The sequence below is a fragment of the Octopus sinensis genome, linkage group LG12, assembly GCF_006345805.1.
Source record: "Octopus sinensis linkage group LG12, ASM634580v1, whole genome shotgun sequence".
Lineage (NCBI taxonomy): Eukaryota > Metazoa > Mollusca > Cephalopoda > Octopoda > Octopodidae > Octopus > Octopus sinensis.
In genome coordinates, this window is record NC_043008.1 from 47,658,566 (window position 1) to 47,675,479 (window position 16,914).

The 16,914-nt window shown below is 33.9% G+C and overlaps 1 protein-coding gene across 1 annotated transcript in view; it reads right to left on the bottom strand.

The window, feature by feature from the left end:
• LOC115217982 (neprilysin-1) overlaps nt 1–16,914 on the bottom strand; it is a 391,622-nt gene that overhangs the window by 227,008 nt on the left and 147,700 nt on the right. Inside the window, exons 2-4 of the mRNA XM_029787719.2 lie at nt 4,843–4,887; nt 2,671–2,832; nt 1,332–1,415 (exon numbers count right to left, since the gene is read on the bottom strand). Coding sequence (XP_029643579.1) covers nt 1,332–1,415; nt 2,671–2,832; nt 4,843–4,887 — 291 coding nt within the window. The remainder of the gene's footprint in view (nt 1–1,331; nt 1,416–2,670; nt 2,833–4,842; nt 4,888–16,914) is intronic.

A 16,914-nucleotide genomic window follows, 5' to 3' on the forward strand; every position in this document is an offset into this window, starting at 1 on the left:
AAGAAGAAGAAGAAGAAGAAGAGAAGAAGAAGAAGAAGAAGAAGAAGAAGAAGAAGAAGAAGAGGGAGAAGAAGAAGAAGAAGAAGAAGAAGAAGAAGAAGAAGAAGAAGAAGAAGAAGAAGAAGAAGAAGAAGAAGAAGAAGAAGAGAATGGTGTTTCACAGAAGCTCGAGGTAAGGAACCTTGAGGGTGTGGGTTGGTCGATGTTATCGGCTCAGTGACTGATCTTCGAAAATGATAATGCTAAGATCCTATGCAAAGATCTTATGGGATTTTATAATTTAGTGTGGCCATGAGATAGCGAATAGGAGACCAGATATAGAGTTAATTGATAAAGAAAGCAAACGATGCCGGATCATTGATATAGCATGCCCAGGTGACAACAACCTATGCGATAAGGAGGAAAGAAAAGTTGAGTGATATGACAGGTTAGCTTGGGAAGTTAAGCAGCGGTGGTCAATGAAAAAGATGGTAGTAGTACCAATAATTCTCGGAGCCCTGGGAACAGTGAGTAAAGATCTTTGAGAAGTACATGGAACAAATATGGGCTGCAAGACGGGTGGAGTACTTGCAGAAAACAGCTCTGCTTGGAACAGCTCGAATACTCCGGATGGTGCTCGAAAAATAAGGGTTTTTACCTTAGTTCACTGGTAGTGAACAGCTGACACTGTAGTACATCTCCAACTTTAGAAGCTTTGCAAAGGCAATGATGATGATGATAATAACAATAATAATAATAATAATAATAATAATAATAATAATAATAATAATAATATAATATATATATATATACCCAAACGCACAGGTACTTCGACCTGTTTGTATATATATATATATATATATATATATATGTGTGTGTGTGTGTGTGTGTGTACTGAGAGAGAGAGGGGGGAGAAAGACACATGCTCATGCGTGTGTGTCTATGCCCACGTACGTTTGGTAGAACATCAAGGCTACTTCCATTTAAAAAATGCAATATTGAAATCAAAACTACTTCCTATGTCTCTCACTATTATGCAGAGTTGGTTGTGAGAAACGTATTACTAACATAAAATGTATGAAGTATACAATACCCGACGCCCCCCATCCCTGTCAGATACCGCCTCCCCCATGCGGATGCAAATAACGAAATAGGATTTTTAAAAATCTCACTATATTGGAAAATACATTTAATAATTTATATAAAAAGAAGCCAAACTATATTCTTCTGTCAACTCTTTCCCTTTATGAGACAATCCCAAACAACATATGTAGCATAGTCTACAGACATTTACCGTTAAGTACATGGCATTATTTTTAAGGAATTGAATTAATCAAATAAACAATACTTACTTTCATTCATACACGATTTGTACAGAAGTTTTGCCTTTCGAATCGCCCTGGCATCACTCGAAGATACGCTGTTTTCCAATAATTCTGAAAGAAAATGCAATTTGCTGCACTTAGTACCTTTTATATAAGATTCGGTAACGAAAACCGATATGCATACGATCATACAAACACATACCCACACAGACATACACCAGCGCACACTTGCAGAGACATGCGCACACAATCTATGTTACATATATATATATATTATGATTTAATATTCATAAATACCTGTGTGTGTCTGTTTAAAACAAGTATATATGTTTATTCAAATACATATAGCTATTATAGCATATTACAATATTTTATATCCTGTGCTTGATATAGAACTAAATAGATTCTTCTTGGAGCAATTCATATAAAAATTTCCGTGAGGTTTTACATCTTAGAAATCAGAAGTTTGCATTATTTCAAAATTGATTCACAATCAATAAAATTAATAATGTTCTTCGAATATTACGAATGTGAGATTCTTTATGTTTCTATATGCGGGTGTTGATAATTAAATTTCTATCTTTAATAGTATACCCGTGTGGAGGTACACCTATCTATGTGTGTGCGTGAATCTCTTTGATTATAGAGGCATCATTACTAGTCCGTTAACAATATTTCATTTCGCTGCTGTAATGCATTATAGAACATACCGTTAGGTATAACTATAGAGTTTTCGTTTTTGGGGGTTTTTTGTTCATTCTTTTTTAACGAAACTTTATGTTGCGACGACTGTAAATACTACTTTCACATACGAAATCAGTGTCTGCGCAGAAAATGGGAGAGTTAGACAGATAGACAGAGACTGAAAGACAGATAGGTACACACACACACACACACACACACACCACACACCACACACCACACACCAACATATATATATATATATATATATCTATATATATATATACATATACGTATACATATACATATACATATATATACATATATATAGACATACATATATATATACACATACACACACACAGAACACACACACACACACACACACACACATATATATATATATATATATATATATGTATGTATGTATGTATGTATGTATGTATTCCTTAAACGATGGTATATCATATTTTTATGAGAATAACGTCTCCCGACTCCATGCACTTAAATCCTTTTGGTTCACAGATGACACCCGGCACCAGAACTATGACATTCATTACAACAATTACGACAGTCAGCTCTGAGGAATCGCTCAAATTCCTTCACCAAAACACTTTGCAAGCAAAACAATATACAACTGAATTATTGAATGAAAAAATGTAAGAAAGAATCGGAAACGGCTCACCTCTCAGCGTGTTCTCCACCTCATCTCTAAGTACAGTGAAAGTATCAATGGATGAAAGGTCATCGGGTATGGCATGTCGCTTGACCCATTGACCACATGTATAATCAAAAAAATTATCACATGGGTTAACGCTAGTGTCAATTGACCGAATCAATCGAGCAGCTGAAATGAATATAAGAAACTCTATATGTTTCAGCAAAAATCCTAAAGCGAATGGTCGTAAAGCAATTAAACAGTTTGCAATTGTGTTTATGATTACAATAAAAAATAGAGTGGAAAAAATCATTATCATTATAAATCAGTGATTTACATAGTCATAGAATCTTGACATTCACAGAGGCTTCCAAAACTTGGTAGTGTCATATAAGCTGAGAGCTAATTTAGAACCAAGATCATTCAGAGTTCAATTGTACAAACAAATCATTTGTTGTGATAAACTGACTGCGTCGATGAATGTGTTGAGGCCGTCGTAGTTTAGTTGAGGCGGAAAGAGAAACGGTGTAACGTAGACGGCGCTAAGATAATCTCTGTCTGATACAACTATATCTACAGTTTCGTGACGGTCTCTCGTATGTGGTGCAGTTTTACATATTGTTGAATTCTTGCATTAAAGAAACTGAAAGTCGTCTGGAAAATCTTAAGCAATTGAATTTCTTTTTCTTACTTGTTGGGGAATGGATACAACCAGTTCTCTTTATAAAACAACACCGAATCCTGTGCGACTGAAAGATGTTCAGTTTGTGTTGAAACTGTTGCAGGCTATCATTTGAAGGAAAATATGAGAAGAGATGGCAGGGAGGTAAATGTTCAGGTGAAGAAGGATTGGGTATAGTGACTAGTATAGTGTCTGGAAGATTGAACGTAACAAGGGTAGCGAGGGGCGAAGAGACGGGTCAGTCGTGGAAGCTGAGTGGAGGAGATAGAAAAGTCATCAGAGCCAAGGAAAATAGGACGTTACTCTAGCAACAGAAAAGATGGTGAGATGGGACAGAATGTCTTCAGGGAGATCAAAGCCTGGAGCGTCTCTCGGAATGACGTCCTGGTAGAAGTTCATCACTGCTGCTGTTGTTGTTGGCGGTGGTAGTGGTGGTGTTGCTAACCTACAGAAGAGGCCTATGATAAATCCAGGGGCATACATTCTTTGAAGGAGGAGTAAGAAGAATACGCGCGTGTTGAATTATCTTCATCGTTGAGCTGCAAAGACCTCACATGGATACATATATACAATCTATATAATATATATAGATAAATAGATAGATATGTATATACATGTATATACATACATTTGTACACGCACATGTATATATATGCCTTACCTGTCATTGTGCTTTTGTAGCACGAAGCAAAGCAAGCCTATCAGCCAAGAAACCACATCGCAAATAATCCACAAGCAAACTGAGTCCTCAACTTGTTCCATTTGCCGAATGAGATTTGCAAGGCACCAGCACGCCTCAAGGGGCACATTCGTCTCCCTAGAACATAACAGGGACCGTAATCCTCCGTAAAGTCTCGCTCGAGAATTCTTGATACTGACGCGTCAGTTTCGGCAATTTCGTTGCCTCTTCCGTTAATACCAATCGATTTTTCAGCTCTTTCGGGGCACGATTCGCCATTAATATATATATATATATATATATATATATATATATATATATTATGTGTGTGTGTGTGTGTGTGGTGTGTGTGTGTGTGAATTTGAATATTACAAAACCTTACCTTGGTGTGGTGGAAATTGGCAAATGTTATAGCCTAATCTCTAAGAACCCATCTACGTACTGCATAGCGGTTACCACTTAAGCTTTAAATGTTACAAATTACCATAACCATTTTAATAATCAAAAATAATACAGTTGACTGTACATACGCTGATTACCGTACGTACACATTCTCTGAGTCAAGGCATTATACTGTTAAATCATAAACTCAACAGCAATAATACAGAAATCAGATTTACTTGGAATGAATCGCATCATGTCGACTTGCTTTACAAGGATATTTTTCTATTTTTTGGAAAGAAAGAAAAACGATAATATTCTTTACTAAAACAGGATAAGCAATAAATGATTGCTACATAAATCTTTAGAAGGATTCCCAATGTTAAAATATATTGCTGTTTATTGAAAATCTCGCATTGAGAAGTTATATTCATAAAAATGTATTTGAAACACTTACATGCCACGGTACATCTTGGAGTGAGACAGATTTCCTCTTTGTCATCTGAAAATTAAACGGAAAAATAATTAAATTGGTTGATGATAAATGGAACTGTCAGTTGATAGATGCAATTCAATTGAAATTATGACTACTTACTTATGTACTCCATTATATGTCTGTGTGTGTGTGTGTTTAAGTGTGTCCATATATGTATATATGTATGCATGCGTTTGCGTATATATATATATTAGATATTATATATATATATATATATATATATATAAATATTTATATATATAAACCAATATGTATGTATGTATGCATGTATGTATGTATGTATGTGTGTGTATGTATGTATACATGTATGTATGTATGTATGTATGTATGTATTTATGTATGTATGTACGTATGTATGTATGTGTGTATGTGTGTGTGTATATGTATGTATGCATGTGTGTATGTATGTATGTATGTATGTATGTATGTATGTATGTATGTATGTACGTATGAATGTATGTATGTATGTGTGTGTATGTATGTACGTATGTATGTATGTATGTATTGTGAAGTATTCAATTATCGGTCCTGTTTCAGTTTCCTTAATTTATTTGTATCCCTTCTTTCAGGAGCACAGAAACTGAAGCAGTTCCGAACCGTGTCCGAATGACTCTCCCATCCATTTACTTCCCCACTCGTTTATTCATCCACAGAAATACAATGCGGCTGTCATTAGCAGATCCTCTTTGCTCAGTTATTAGGTACAGGAAGTGAAATATTCTGAAACATTTTCTTATCTTTATTCTGTAACTAACAACATGGTAACTGATGTCGTGAACCGACAGATTTTGGATTTCGCAATAGTATTTACTTCTAGACCAAAAAATCGTTGGCTCACGGAAGAGGGGAACTCGGTTCGCTGAATGATTCAATGTCACCAGCTCATCATGATGCCTTTAGGCAAAAAAATTAATCCCTAAATCCATAGTCTACCCTGCTGATAGTAATTATCGCTGGAGAAGCACCAGTAACATCAAAGTAAAGCGGATTGTTGTTAGATAGCGCGATATGCTAAGTTCAAATCCTATGAGAGCATGGCTTGAAGGTAGATAGGACTACACAAAACTAATTTGCTAACTTTACTTCAAAAAGTTTTTAAATGATAGTCCATGACACACTGTATAAGTAGCACACACACACACGCACATACACACACACATTTAACTTTTATTTAAAGTTATTAAAATGTTGGCCTGAGCCGTGTCAAAACATGCTGCAACAATGAAGTAGAGAGAAAGAAAAGTTAGCCAAGATAATAATCTTAATTTTTACTTGTCTCTTTATGTTAATGAATGAGACGTGCAGCAATCTCGGTGTGTGCAGTGGGTGGTAGGCTCTGATAATATCAACCGAAAGAGGCCGCACTTGAATGAAGATCAATTAGTAATGAATCATTATGTTATCAACTGTTGTGGGTGTTTTGAGTGATTTAGTCATTGAGGGATAAGAGTTAAATGAGTAAAGAGAAAATTACGAGCAGCTTAGTCGACGGTTTCTAATGAATATTAATTTAGAATTATCAGGAAAATGGTGATGCCTCAGGCAACTCTGTTACTTGCAGTTTGACTTTCATTGTAGATTGAGAAGTATTCTAATTAAAGGAAACGTGTTGTAATCAATTATAATGTTCCAAAGTGACGCTGCTTTGCGGTTCTGTGAGAGATTAAACCGACAAGAGAGAGAGAGAAAGAGAATAGAGAAAAGAAAGAGGAGAGAGAGAAAGAGAGAAAAGAAAATGAGAGAGGAAAAAGTGAAGGAGAAAGAGGTAAATGGCAACAGTGTCTGTTGCTTAATTTGTTATATATAATCGCACTCGGATATAATGGAAGCTCTAAAAAATGCAATAATGTGAAATTTCAGGTGAAGCTATAGTAAATATTTTGAAAAATATTTTTACCAATAAAAGCGTATTTTATCAATCAAGTGAGATCTTTATCGGTCCTGAAATTATGCAGACATTAATCCTAAACAACTGACTTCTAAGAATATTGTAAGGTAGCCGAAGGCTGGTTGCGAGTTTCATTCTTTAACTCACATAAATGTATGTATACGGTTTCTCTGTTATGAAGCGATCGAGAAATAAGTAAACTGCTGTTAGTAACAACTAGTTTCCAGACATGCGAACGAGAATAACTACTCATAAGCGACATACTACATACATAAAGGCCAAGTGTATAAACAGTCTCACATTATATAACACCATCCATTCATTTACGTATGTCGAAGAAAATATGATATCCTACATATTCAATATAAGAAGGGAATGAGATCTAATGAGGCCTAATGACATTTGATTATCTGTTGTGGTGAAGCATCCAAATGCACCTGGAGCATTCAATACAGGGCTCCAAGCAACCGTAATGATAAAAGATATGTAGAAACTAATGAAACACATTTGCATTTATTAATTTGTTCTGTATTTCATAACTAGTAATACCGTGAAGTACAGCAGTAACACAACTACTATACATAAGCAGGCAGGACGAGGATAATCTACAGCAAGTTCTAAAGAAAACACTAGCAGCCATTCATCTATCTCTACTTACAAGAGACACTATCCGTATTGGTGTGTGTATGTGTGGTTGTGTGTGTGTGGTGTGTGTGCGTGTATATATACCATACTATAATGAAATGTGGATTCTATGTATTATATATATATATATATATATATTAATATATTATATATCTATATATTATATATATATATATCTATATATATTATATATATACATAGATAGATAGATAGAGAGGGTGGTAGATAGATAGATAGATGATAGATAGATAGATAGATGAGATTTGTTGATAGATAGAAGAGAGATAGATAGATAGATAGATAGATAGATAGATAGATAGATAGATAGATAGATAGATATATGATAGATAGATAGATGATAGATAGTAGATAGATAATAGATAGATAGATAGATAGATAGATAGCTAGATAGATAGATAGATAGATAGAGATAGAGATATAAATATAGATATAGATATAGATACATATTTACCATACCTGGAGATACGCATATGCAATACCACAAATATATTTTATCTGACAATTATTTCTAACAAGACTTCAAAGACTCTGCATCGTCCATATTACACCAATAATATCATTGTCACTAGATTCGCTGTTCCGTTCTCAATGCCTTCTGTCATCAAATGATACGAGTGGCTGGAAGCTGAAAATTACCAGCACAGATGGAGTATGGCATCAGCTTGCTGGACAATTCATGTAAAGAATCTATACTGACGTCTATAAGAAATGTTCTGCAAGCAGCAGAAGACATGGAGTTCGGTGAGTTACCTTTTATAAACGTTCAGACGTAAGAACCATGGCGGTCGGCAAATGTTGCGACCACTGACATTCATTCATTGAATAATGTCTTACAAGTGTATGTGTGTAAATTATGTGTGTGTACGTGTGTGTGTATGTGTACGTGTGTGTGTGTGTGTACGTGTGTGTGTGTGTGTGGTGTGCATGTGTGTGTGTGTACATGTGTGTGTATATTTTCTTTTTGTACTTGGTTTGCAAGAGTTTTGATGTGAAAGAGTGTGTTGAAAGGAGTTTGACAAACGAACAACCTATTTTATTGTTTAAACAAAACATCTAAGGGTGCCTTTTCGCCTCTGAAGAGATTTTGCTCAGAAATATGAACCTAATATTTAATTAATTTCATTACGCATAATTGAAACAGCGTTAAGGGATAATGTTCGATTTGTTGTTCATAACAGACATTTATTAACTTCAAAATCTCCACTTTCTTCTTCCTTTATATTATATACATACATGCACACGTACATACATACACCACACACCACACACACATATATATATATATATATATATATATATATATATATACAGAGAGAGAGGGGGAGGAGAGGGAGAGAGAGAAGGATTATGGATTTAGATAGGTACATACATATACAAACACATATATATGTATATATAAATATATATATATACATGTATTATATGCATGTGTTTGTGTTTGCGTGTGAGTGTTTTTGCATTGTGTGAATCAACCCATATCACATTTCTAGTTCAATCCAAGGCTAAGGATCGCTATAACGAAATGAAGGGATAATCTAGTCAATGCAATGTAGTTTTCATTATAACCTAACTAAACTAGAGATGTGTGTCAAACAGACATTCAACATTTTTATTCTTTGTTGTTCCTGTAGCTATATTTTTTGAAACTGAAATTAAATCGAAGTTACTGAGGAAATGATATCTTGATAACCAGGGATCCGTAGAGAATACATCGGTTAACTGGCTTTACAGTTCTGGGCATAGATCATGTTTAATCAATCAATATATATCTTATCCTCCCTTGCTTCGATCTTTAATTCTTGCACTGAACCAGGTTTTTTTCAAAAATTCCCTGTCAATCACAGTAATGTCTTGGGGGCCTTAAACTCCGGTGAAATGTCATCTCGTATTACGATTAAATGGTGCATACCATTGCGTCAATCAATCGGATTTGCTTCTTGAGCATATCGTTAGAGAATGATCGATATTTGTTGCAAACGTGATTCTCCTGAAGTTGTGAAGATGTAAAAGAGAACGGGGGGAAGGGTTCGTTGATATGTCACGAACACATGACAATTGCTAGAAAGTTCTCTTCAAACGAGACCTTAAAGTTGACATTGAAATTATCCTAAATGTAATATAATCTTTGGCTGCAGTTGATGGCCTTGTCATACGGCTCCTGCTTTTGCTGTTACTGTGATTGTCGTTGTTGAATGGAGGCCAATGGTGGTGGTGGTGGTGGCGGCGGCGGCGGCGGTCGTCGTTGTCGTCATCGTGGTGGCAATGACGGTGCTAGTCGTCATGATTATGAGGATGGCGAGACCTCGTCGACGACCACAACCACGGCAATTACGACGATGATGACGATGATGATGACAAAACGTTTGAGGGTTTTCTCTGACAATGTGTGCGAAGCCAGCTTGTTAAAGATATTAAATTTAGCCATTTCTGTGCCTGCTCTTACATTCTGTATTAAATGAAAGTTTAAGAGAGAACCTGACATTTTTCAGGACGTGAATGGTGACTGGTACCACATTTAATATTTTGTTCATCCATTTTTCTCTGAAAATTAATGACGAACGCATGCGACAACAGCCATATATGTATTTCAACATTATGTTCGTCATTAAGGGTCTACTAAACGGCTAGTTATAGCAGTTTAACTTATGTTTGCTATCGTAAATAGTAAATATTTCAAGTTCATACTTAGAAACCATTTCAAACAATTGACCATCATAATTGATCATTTCCTGAACTGTGAAGACGGACATTTTGATGAAGATAAGAATACAGTAAATTAAATCAGGAAATTTGTTTGACACCTTTAATTCGTGTTGTTTTAATGAGCTAATTCTAATCACCAATGTACACATATAAACTTCTCGTATCTAACAGTCATTTGATATTGTAGCCACACACACACACACGTACATGTGCGTATATGCCTAAATATATATATATATATATATATGTGTGTGTGTGTGTGTGTGGTGTTGTGTGTGTGTGTGTGTCTGTCTGTGTCTGTGTCTGTGTGTGTCTCTGTGTGTGTATACATATACATATACATATATCTGAAGCAGCAATGGAGTGCCGTGCGATAGAATTTCGATATGTTTCCAAATTGCTATGTCGGATTAATTACACAGCCTACATTTAAACCAAATGCCAGGCTTAGCTTATTTTGTTATTAATCCCTGTTAATTTTAATTCCAGCTTCGTTTCTTCAATCATAATATCGTATAAGGATACAACAACACATTTAATAACACTTCTATAACAATGTCTAAACGTTGGAGTAAATATTTTAATGTTTCTCGTGTGTCAAGCGATCTTACTCGTATCTCTTACTTGTTTTAGACTGTAAGCTGCGGCCAAGCTTGGGTGCCACCGTTAGTGTTACTACACACTCACTACCCGCCTTTGTTAACATGCCAAATAATTATTACATTCCTAGCCACATTTTCATAATATGAGGATGTTTATTATCTTTTTCTCATTTGCATAAATCTGGGCAATAAATTCCCTCTTCCTCTCAAGCTCACCTTGACATTTCAAATAACAAAATGCAGTTTCTATAAACCTATATTTCAACCGAATCACTTTTAACATGCCGTAATTCTCCATTTAGTGCCGAAATTAAAGCATTCTTCCATAAAACGTACGTTTGATCGCAATCTTCAACCGATTTCACAAGTTTTGTAGGTTATCAGATATTCTCTGGCAAATTTATTCAAGTATTTCTCATTTCCACATGAAAAGAGAATTGTTCTTTGTAGAAAAGGCAATTTCTGTTCTGCCTTTATATGAAGACAAACCTTTTATCGAAGTGTGAAGTAAAAAAGAAAATCCGAAGCACGAAAGAAAGGGGACGCTAGTGAAATAATCAATAGAGTGAAGTAATTTCGTATCCATCAGGAATCGGCGCTATTTGGAACTGCTCTGATGTTCACACGTAAGGCAGATTAAACCAAAAGACATTTCTTTCCAACAGCTCAATCAATAGCGACGTCCTTTTAAGCGATTGGTGTCAGACTTTTGAATCATGATTATATTAACGGATCTGATATTCCCAAATTTACTACTTTTTTCCTTTTTTTTTTTAATCCACGAATTCTTCTGGAAACCCTGTCAATCTGAGGATGAAATGGAATACAAAATCCTAAGAAATTAATTTACGCATAAAAATGTAGCTCAACTAAATTTCATTTTACTCGGGAATTTTGTCTTCGATTTTCAAATTGTTTACTACAACAACAACAACAACAACAACTACAACAATAATAATAATAATCATAATAATAATAATAATATAATAATAATAATAATAATAATAATAATAATAATAATAATAATAATAATAATAATGGCAACATCAACAACAATAAAAGCAGCGATAATAACTGATCATGATTTATTATTATTGGTGTTGATGTTGTTCTTAATGCATTATTATTATTATTATTATTATTATTATTATTATTATTATTATTATTATTGTTTTTGTTGTTGTTGTTGTTATTGTTATTGTTATTATCCTCAGCATCATTATTATTATTATTATTATCATCATCATTATTATTATTATTATTATTATTATTATTATTGTTTTTTGTTGTTGTTGTTGTTATTGTTATTGTTATTATCCTCAGCATCATTATTATTATTATTATTATCATCATCATTATTATTATTATTATTATTATTATTATTATTATTGTTGTTGTTGTTGTTATTGTTATTATCCTCAGAATCATCATCATCTTTATTATTATTATGATCAGCGTCGTCGTCGTTGTTATATTTGTTGTTGCTTCATTTCGAATTTAATATTCCAAGAGAACATTTTCTAATTTTTTTCGTTTGTTATTTTCATTATAGCAGGGTTTTTTTCTCTCACTTCCTATGAAATATTTGATTAAACAGTTGATAATCTTCCGCACAGGTTTATACATCACATCATTCATATGTTATATACATTTTAGAGAAGAAATGTACGGAAGGAAGATGATTTATATTGCAACTGTCAACTAATGTGCTGCAAGAATATATTCCTATTTTGGAGGGGAAAGCCTTGAGACGTTAATAGTCGTTATGATAGCGAGATCTCAATGTCATCTCGATAATGGATGCGAGGCTGAAGCATCTTTAAAGATGGAGGAAAGAGAAAGTAGGAAAGAAAATTCACACACACACACACACTACAAGCATAACCAGAAATGCACGCACACATATATGTGTACAGCAGAAAATGAATACTTTCGTTTTTTTAAATTTTTATTTCACAGTCAGGCTCAAAACTATCGAAACGCACCTCATACTTGTGTGTCCGTCTGTAGGAGGAATGTTTCTCTCTGCTTTAGGCTTTTTTTTTTTGGTTGGGTGTGGACATTTATGTATACATACGTGTATTTGTATGTATGCATGTGTGTATGTGTGTATCTGTATATGTCTGTCACAATTATCATGAAATCGTCAGCAAAATTCCATAAATGTTGCCTAAAGCTGCACTATATACATAAAAAAATTCGTTTCCTACATTAGCAGAAAATATTACAACAGCAGCCTCGCATCATTTGACCAGGTCCAGTTCAGTTGTGCCAGCATGAACACTTGCCCATTTGAAGACAAATGCCTAAACATAGAATTCATGTCCTGTGTTAAAGTGAATTTAACAAAACAAAATGAACGGATCTCTTAAGGGTTTACAGTAAGTACATCTAAGAAGCGATAGAAACACCAGGCATATCATATCAGGAACTCAAACGTATCGCAACCCCACTTCCACTGTAAAACTGGAAACTGAAAATATATGATACCTCAAACTTTGAGATGTTGTAATCTATAATAGAATTTTGCGAACCATGTTTTGGAATTTCTAAAGCTTACTTCTACACTTCTGAAAATGTTTTCAGATCTTTCCGCCTCGCCTTTTCCTCATCCTTCTAATGCTTTTCTTTCTCTATTATTGCAAATTTCTCTTCCTTTCTTGAAGTCTAAATATATCTAAATATATCCATTGATTTTAAGCTTTTCATTGCAAATATTGTAAACCTGACGGACGCTAAAAATATTGAAAACCCAGAAACATTAAGTGTCGGACAGGTAAAAATTGGAAAGTATTTTATTACTTCTGGTTATTAATACCCGTAACCTATGCAGCACACTATTCGTAAAAACTATGGTGTGTCACTTAATAACCCACCCCAACCACTACCACCCTCACACAAATATATGCATATACTGTATACCTCATAAAAACATTCGTAATTATATCCTAGGCAGACGCGAACCGTCTGCTACGGCCACCGGAATTACTAAATCCTGTGATTTCGCCCTGCAGGAGTTCCTCAGTGACAGGTGTCCAGTAGCGACATAACTGCCGAATCTTCTGTCAACAATAGAGTCTCAGTGTTTATCCAGGCATTGATGTAGCAAATAGCCAGTGGGCTTATTAAAAAGCAATAGCCAAAGAATCAATGCCAAAAGGCAATCTTTATATTTATTCGCTTGTGCAACATTGAATTTTGCTAAGAAATATTCTAGCGGAAAAATGATTTTACAGAAAGAAATATCTTCTCGGGAATTTTGACAGAAATAGCTCTCAATCCAGACAGGAAATACAATACTTGTATAATTCACAACCATAAATAGGAAGCAACAGGAAAAACAGCATTTATGCCATAGATTTCTTTTGTAGGACAATTCATAACTTCCATGTCACTAAGAATATTTTATATAATAAACCTTCATAGATACCGATCCCCTAATCGTTCCTAACACATAAACTAATGCATATCGGCTGACAAAAGGTTCTCGTTTGCTACTACGCCGCAAGAACTATTAGAATAGAGTTCACTGTAAAAGCAAACCGTATCGTTACAGACAGTCATATCTACGGATACATTGACGGCTTTACACGTATTCATTTATAGAAAAACAATTTGACTCGTAGTTATGTGTTATTATTATCGCGGCTGGGCTGCGAGGTAAATGTTAATATGCAAAGCTATATATATATATATATATATATTATATATATATATATATATATAAGAAATATATATATATAAAAAAGGAAGATACGCACACTTACATGGTTATAATATGATTTTTAATGTACCGACCGGTTTCGCAATCGCTATTCATGATATAATATTTAATTTATATGAATATATATTTTTTTCTTAAGAAGAAATTTGGTCCATGTTGTTTGTAATGAAATTCACGAGAGAATGATTTTACAAGTTGACAAGTAAAAGGAGGTAATTGGTTGTTATTATTGTTATTGTTGTGTGTAAGGGAGATAACTGTTTAGGTTTTGGGTGGGGAATAAATATGTGTACAGAAAGGAGACAGGTTTAAAAAAGGACCTTGTTTAATAGGGGATTTATGTACAGTGATGTAATATGTAAAAATATAAAAGTTGGTTATGCGTGCATAATAAGATGCGTTTTGTATTTTTCAAAGAAAAAAGTTTCTTTATTTAAGCGTTCTAGTTGAGAGATTGTGTCTTTGCACTGGTAGAAAGGGAAGACTGTAAAATTTGGTTTGATGTTACCTGCACATTTTTCTATGTGTTCACTAAGAAGAATTTGTCTGTATTGCGGGAAACGCATTTGCTCCTTATGCAGAGTGATTCTCTGCCTCAAAGTTAAACTCGTTTGTCCAATGTACCTCCCTTTACTTGTCAACTTGTAAATTCATTCACTCGTGAATTTCATTACAACAACATGGATCAAATTTCTTCTTAAGAAAAAATATATATTCATATAAATTAAACACTATATCATGAATAGCGATTGCGAAACCGGTCGATATATTAAAAAATATATTATAACCATGTAAGTGTGCGTATTTTCCTTTTTTAATTTCTTATATACATTACAGTCCACCACGTGGGGACAACCGAAATTCCTCTTTTCTGTTAATACTACTATATATATATATACATATATATACACATATATTTATACGCATATATATTTATACATGTATGTGAATATATATATATAAGTATATATACATATAAATATATACATGTACAATCCATATATATATATATATATATATATATATATATATATATATATTATATATATATATATATATATACATATATATATATATATATATACATATATATATATATACTTATATATATGTGTATATATATGTGTGTATACATATACGCACATGCACATATGCAATAAAAAGCAATAATATTAATATGCATCTCTTAACGTGCATTCACAATGCAACACGTGCAGTCACCGTACGTCCACGTGCATCTACAGCATTGCTTCCACTTCAGGATGCACATACGGATGTATATATTTTGTATATAGATTGCCGGGCACTTCTACATTGTTAGATTGCGATGATAAGATAAAAGGCATTGATAACATTTTATCTTCAGCTGAAATGAAGGCAATGAATATATCAAATTATTTATCAATGGATGATATTAATACCTTATATCAAATACCATTCTTTCCTAATAAACAACATAGTTTCCCGTTGAGTGTGGAGCGAGTATGACATTTTCTCCGGTGGCAGCTTTGGCAAATATCATTGCTCTGCCATCTTTACCAAAAATGGCTAATATTGTGACTGTTTAGATTACACCCGATACGATCCGATGTAACAGATGAAATTTCAATAAGCTGTTCGATTATTTGGTGTTTCCAAGATTAACACAGCTCCCCCCCCCCATTCAGCAGCTCTTATAGATTGCATATATCAGGTGCCTTGTATCGACATTGCGATTGCTTATTGTAATAAACAGGAGATATAAGTTACATACGTTATCATAACCAGATGAAGGTGTAATAATAACCTGTGAATTGCAAACGAGTTATAGACTTGCCAGTTTATGAGTTAAAGCTCTGCGTATGTATGTATGTATGTGTGTGTGTGTGTGAGTGCGTGTGTGCGCGCCTGTGTGAGTGTTCTATGTGTGCATGTGTTTTGTATGTAACACTTTGACAGCACTGTCAAAGGCCTCAATTTGCCACTGACGGTACATATTCTATGTATATATATATATATATATATATATATATATATATATGTGTGTGTGTGTGTGTGTGAATACATATGTGTATATATACACACATATATGTGTGTTTGTGCATACATATATATATATATATATATATGTATATATATATATACTTATATATAGACACACATATATGTGTGTTTGTGAATACATATGTGTATATATGTTTATATATATATACATATATGTGTGTTTGTGTGTGTGTACGTGTGTGTGTGTGTATATATGCATACACATGTGTATCAATGCATACATACATGTGTATATACACATAAAATGCATTTATGTATGTGAATGTACATAAGTCCTGCCCATCCAAATAACTATCAGCAGCTGATGATGGGAAAATTGAAATTCAAGAGGGGAGACGAAATGTTTTGAATAGCGGAACATCGAACTAGAATATTCAAGAAGGGTTTGTTCGGAACATAATAGCAGT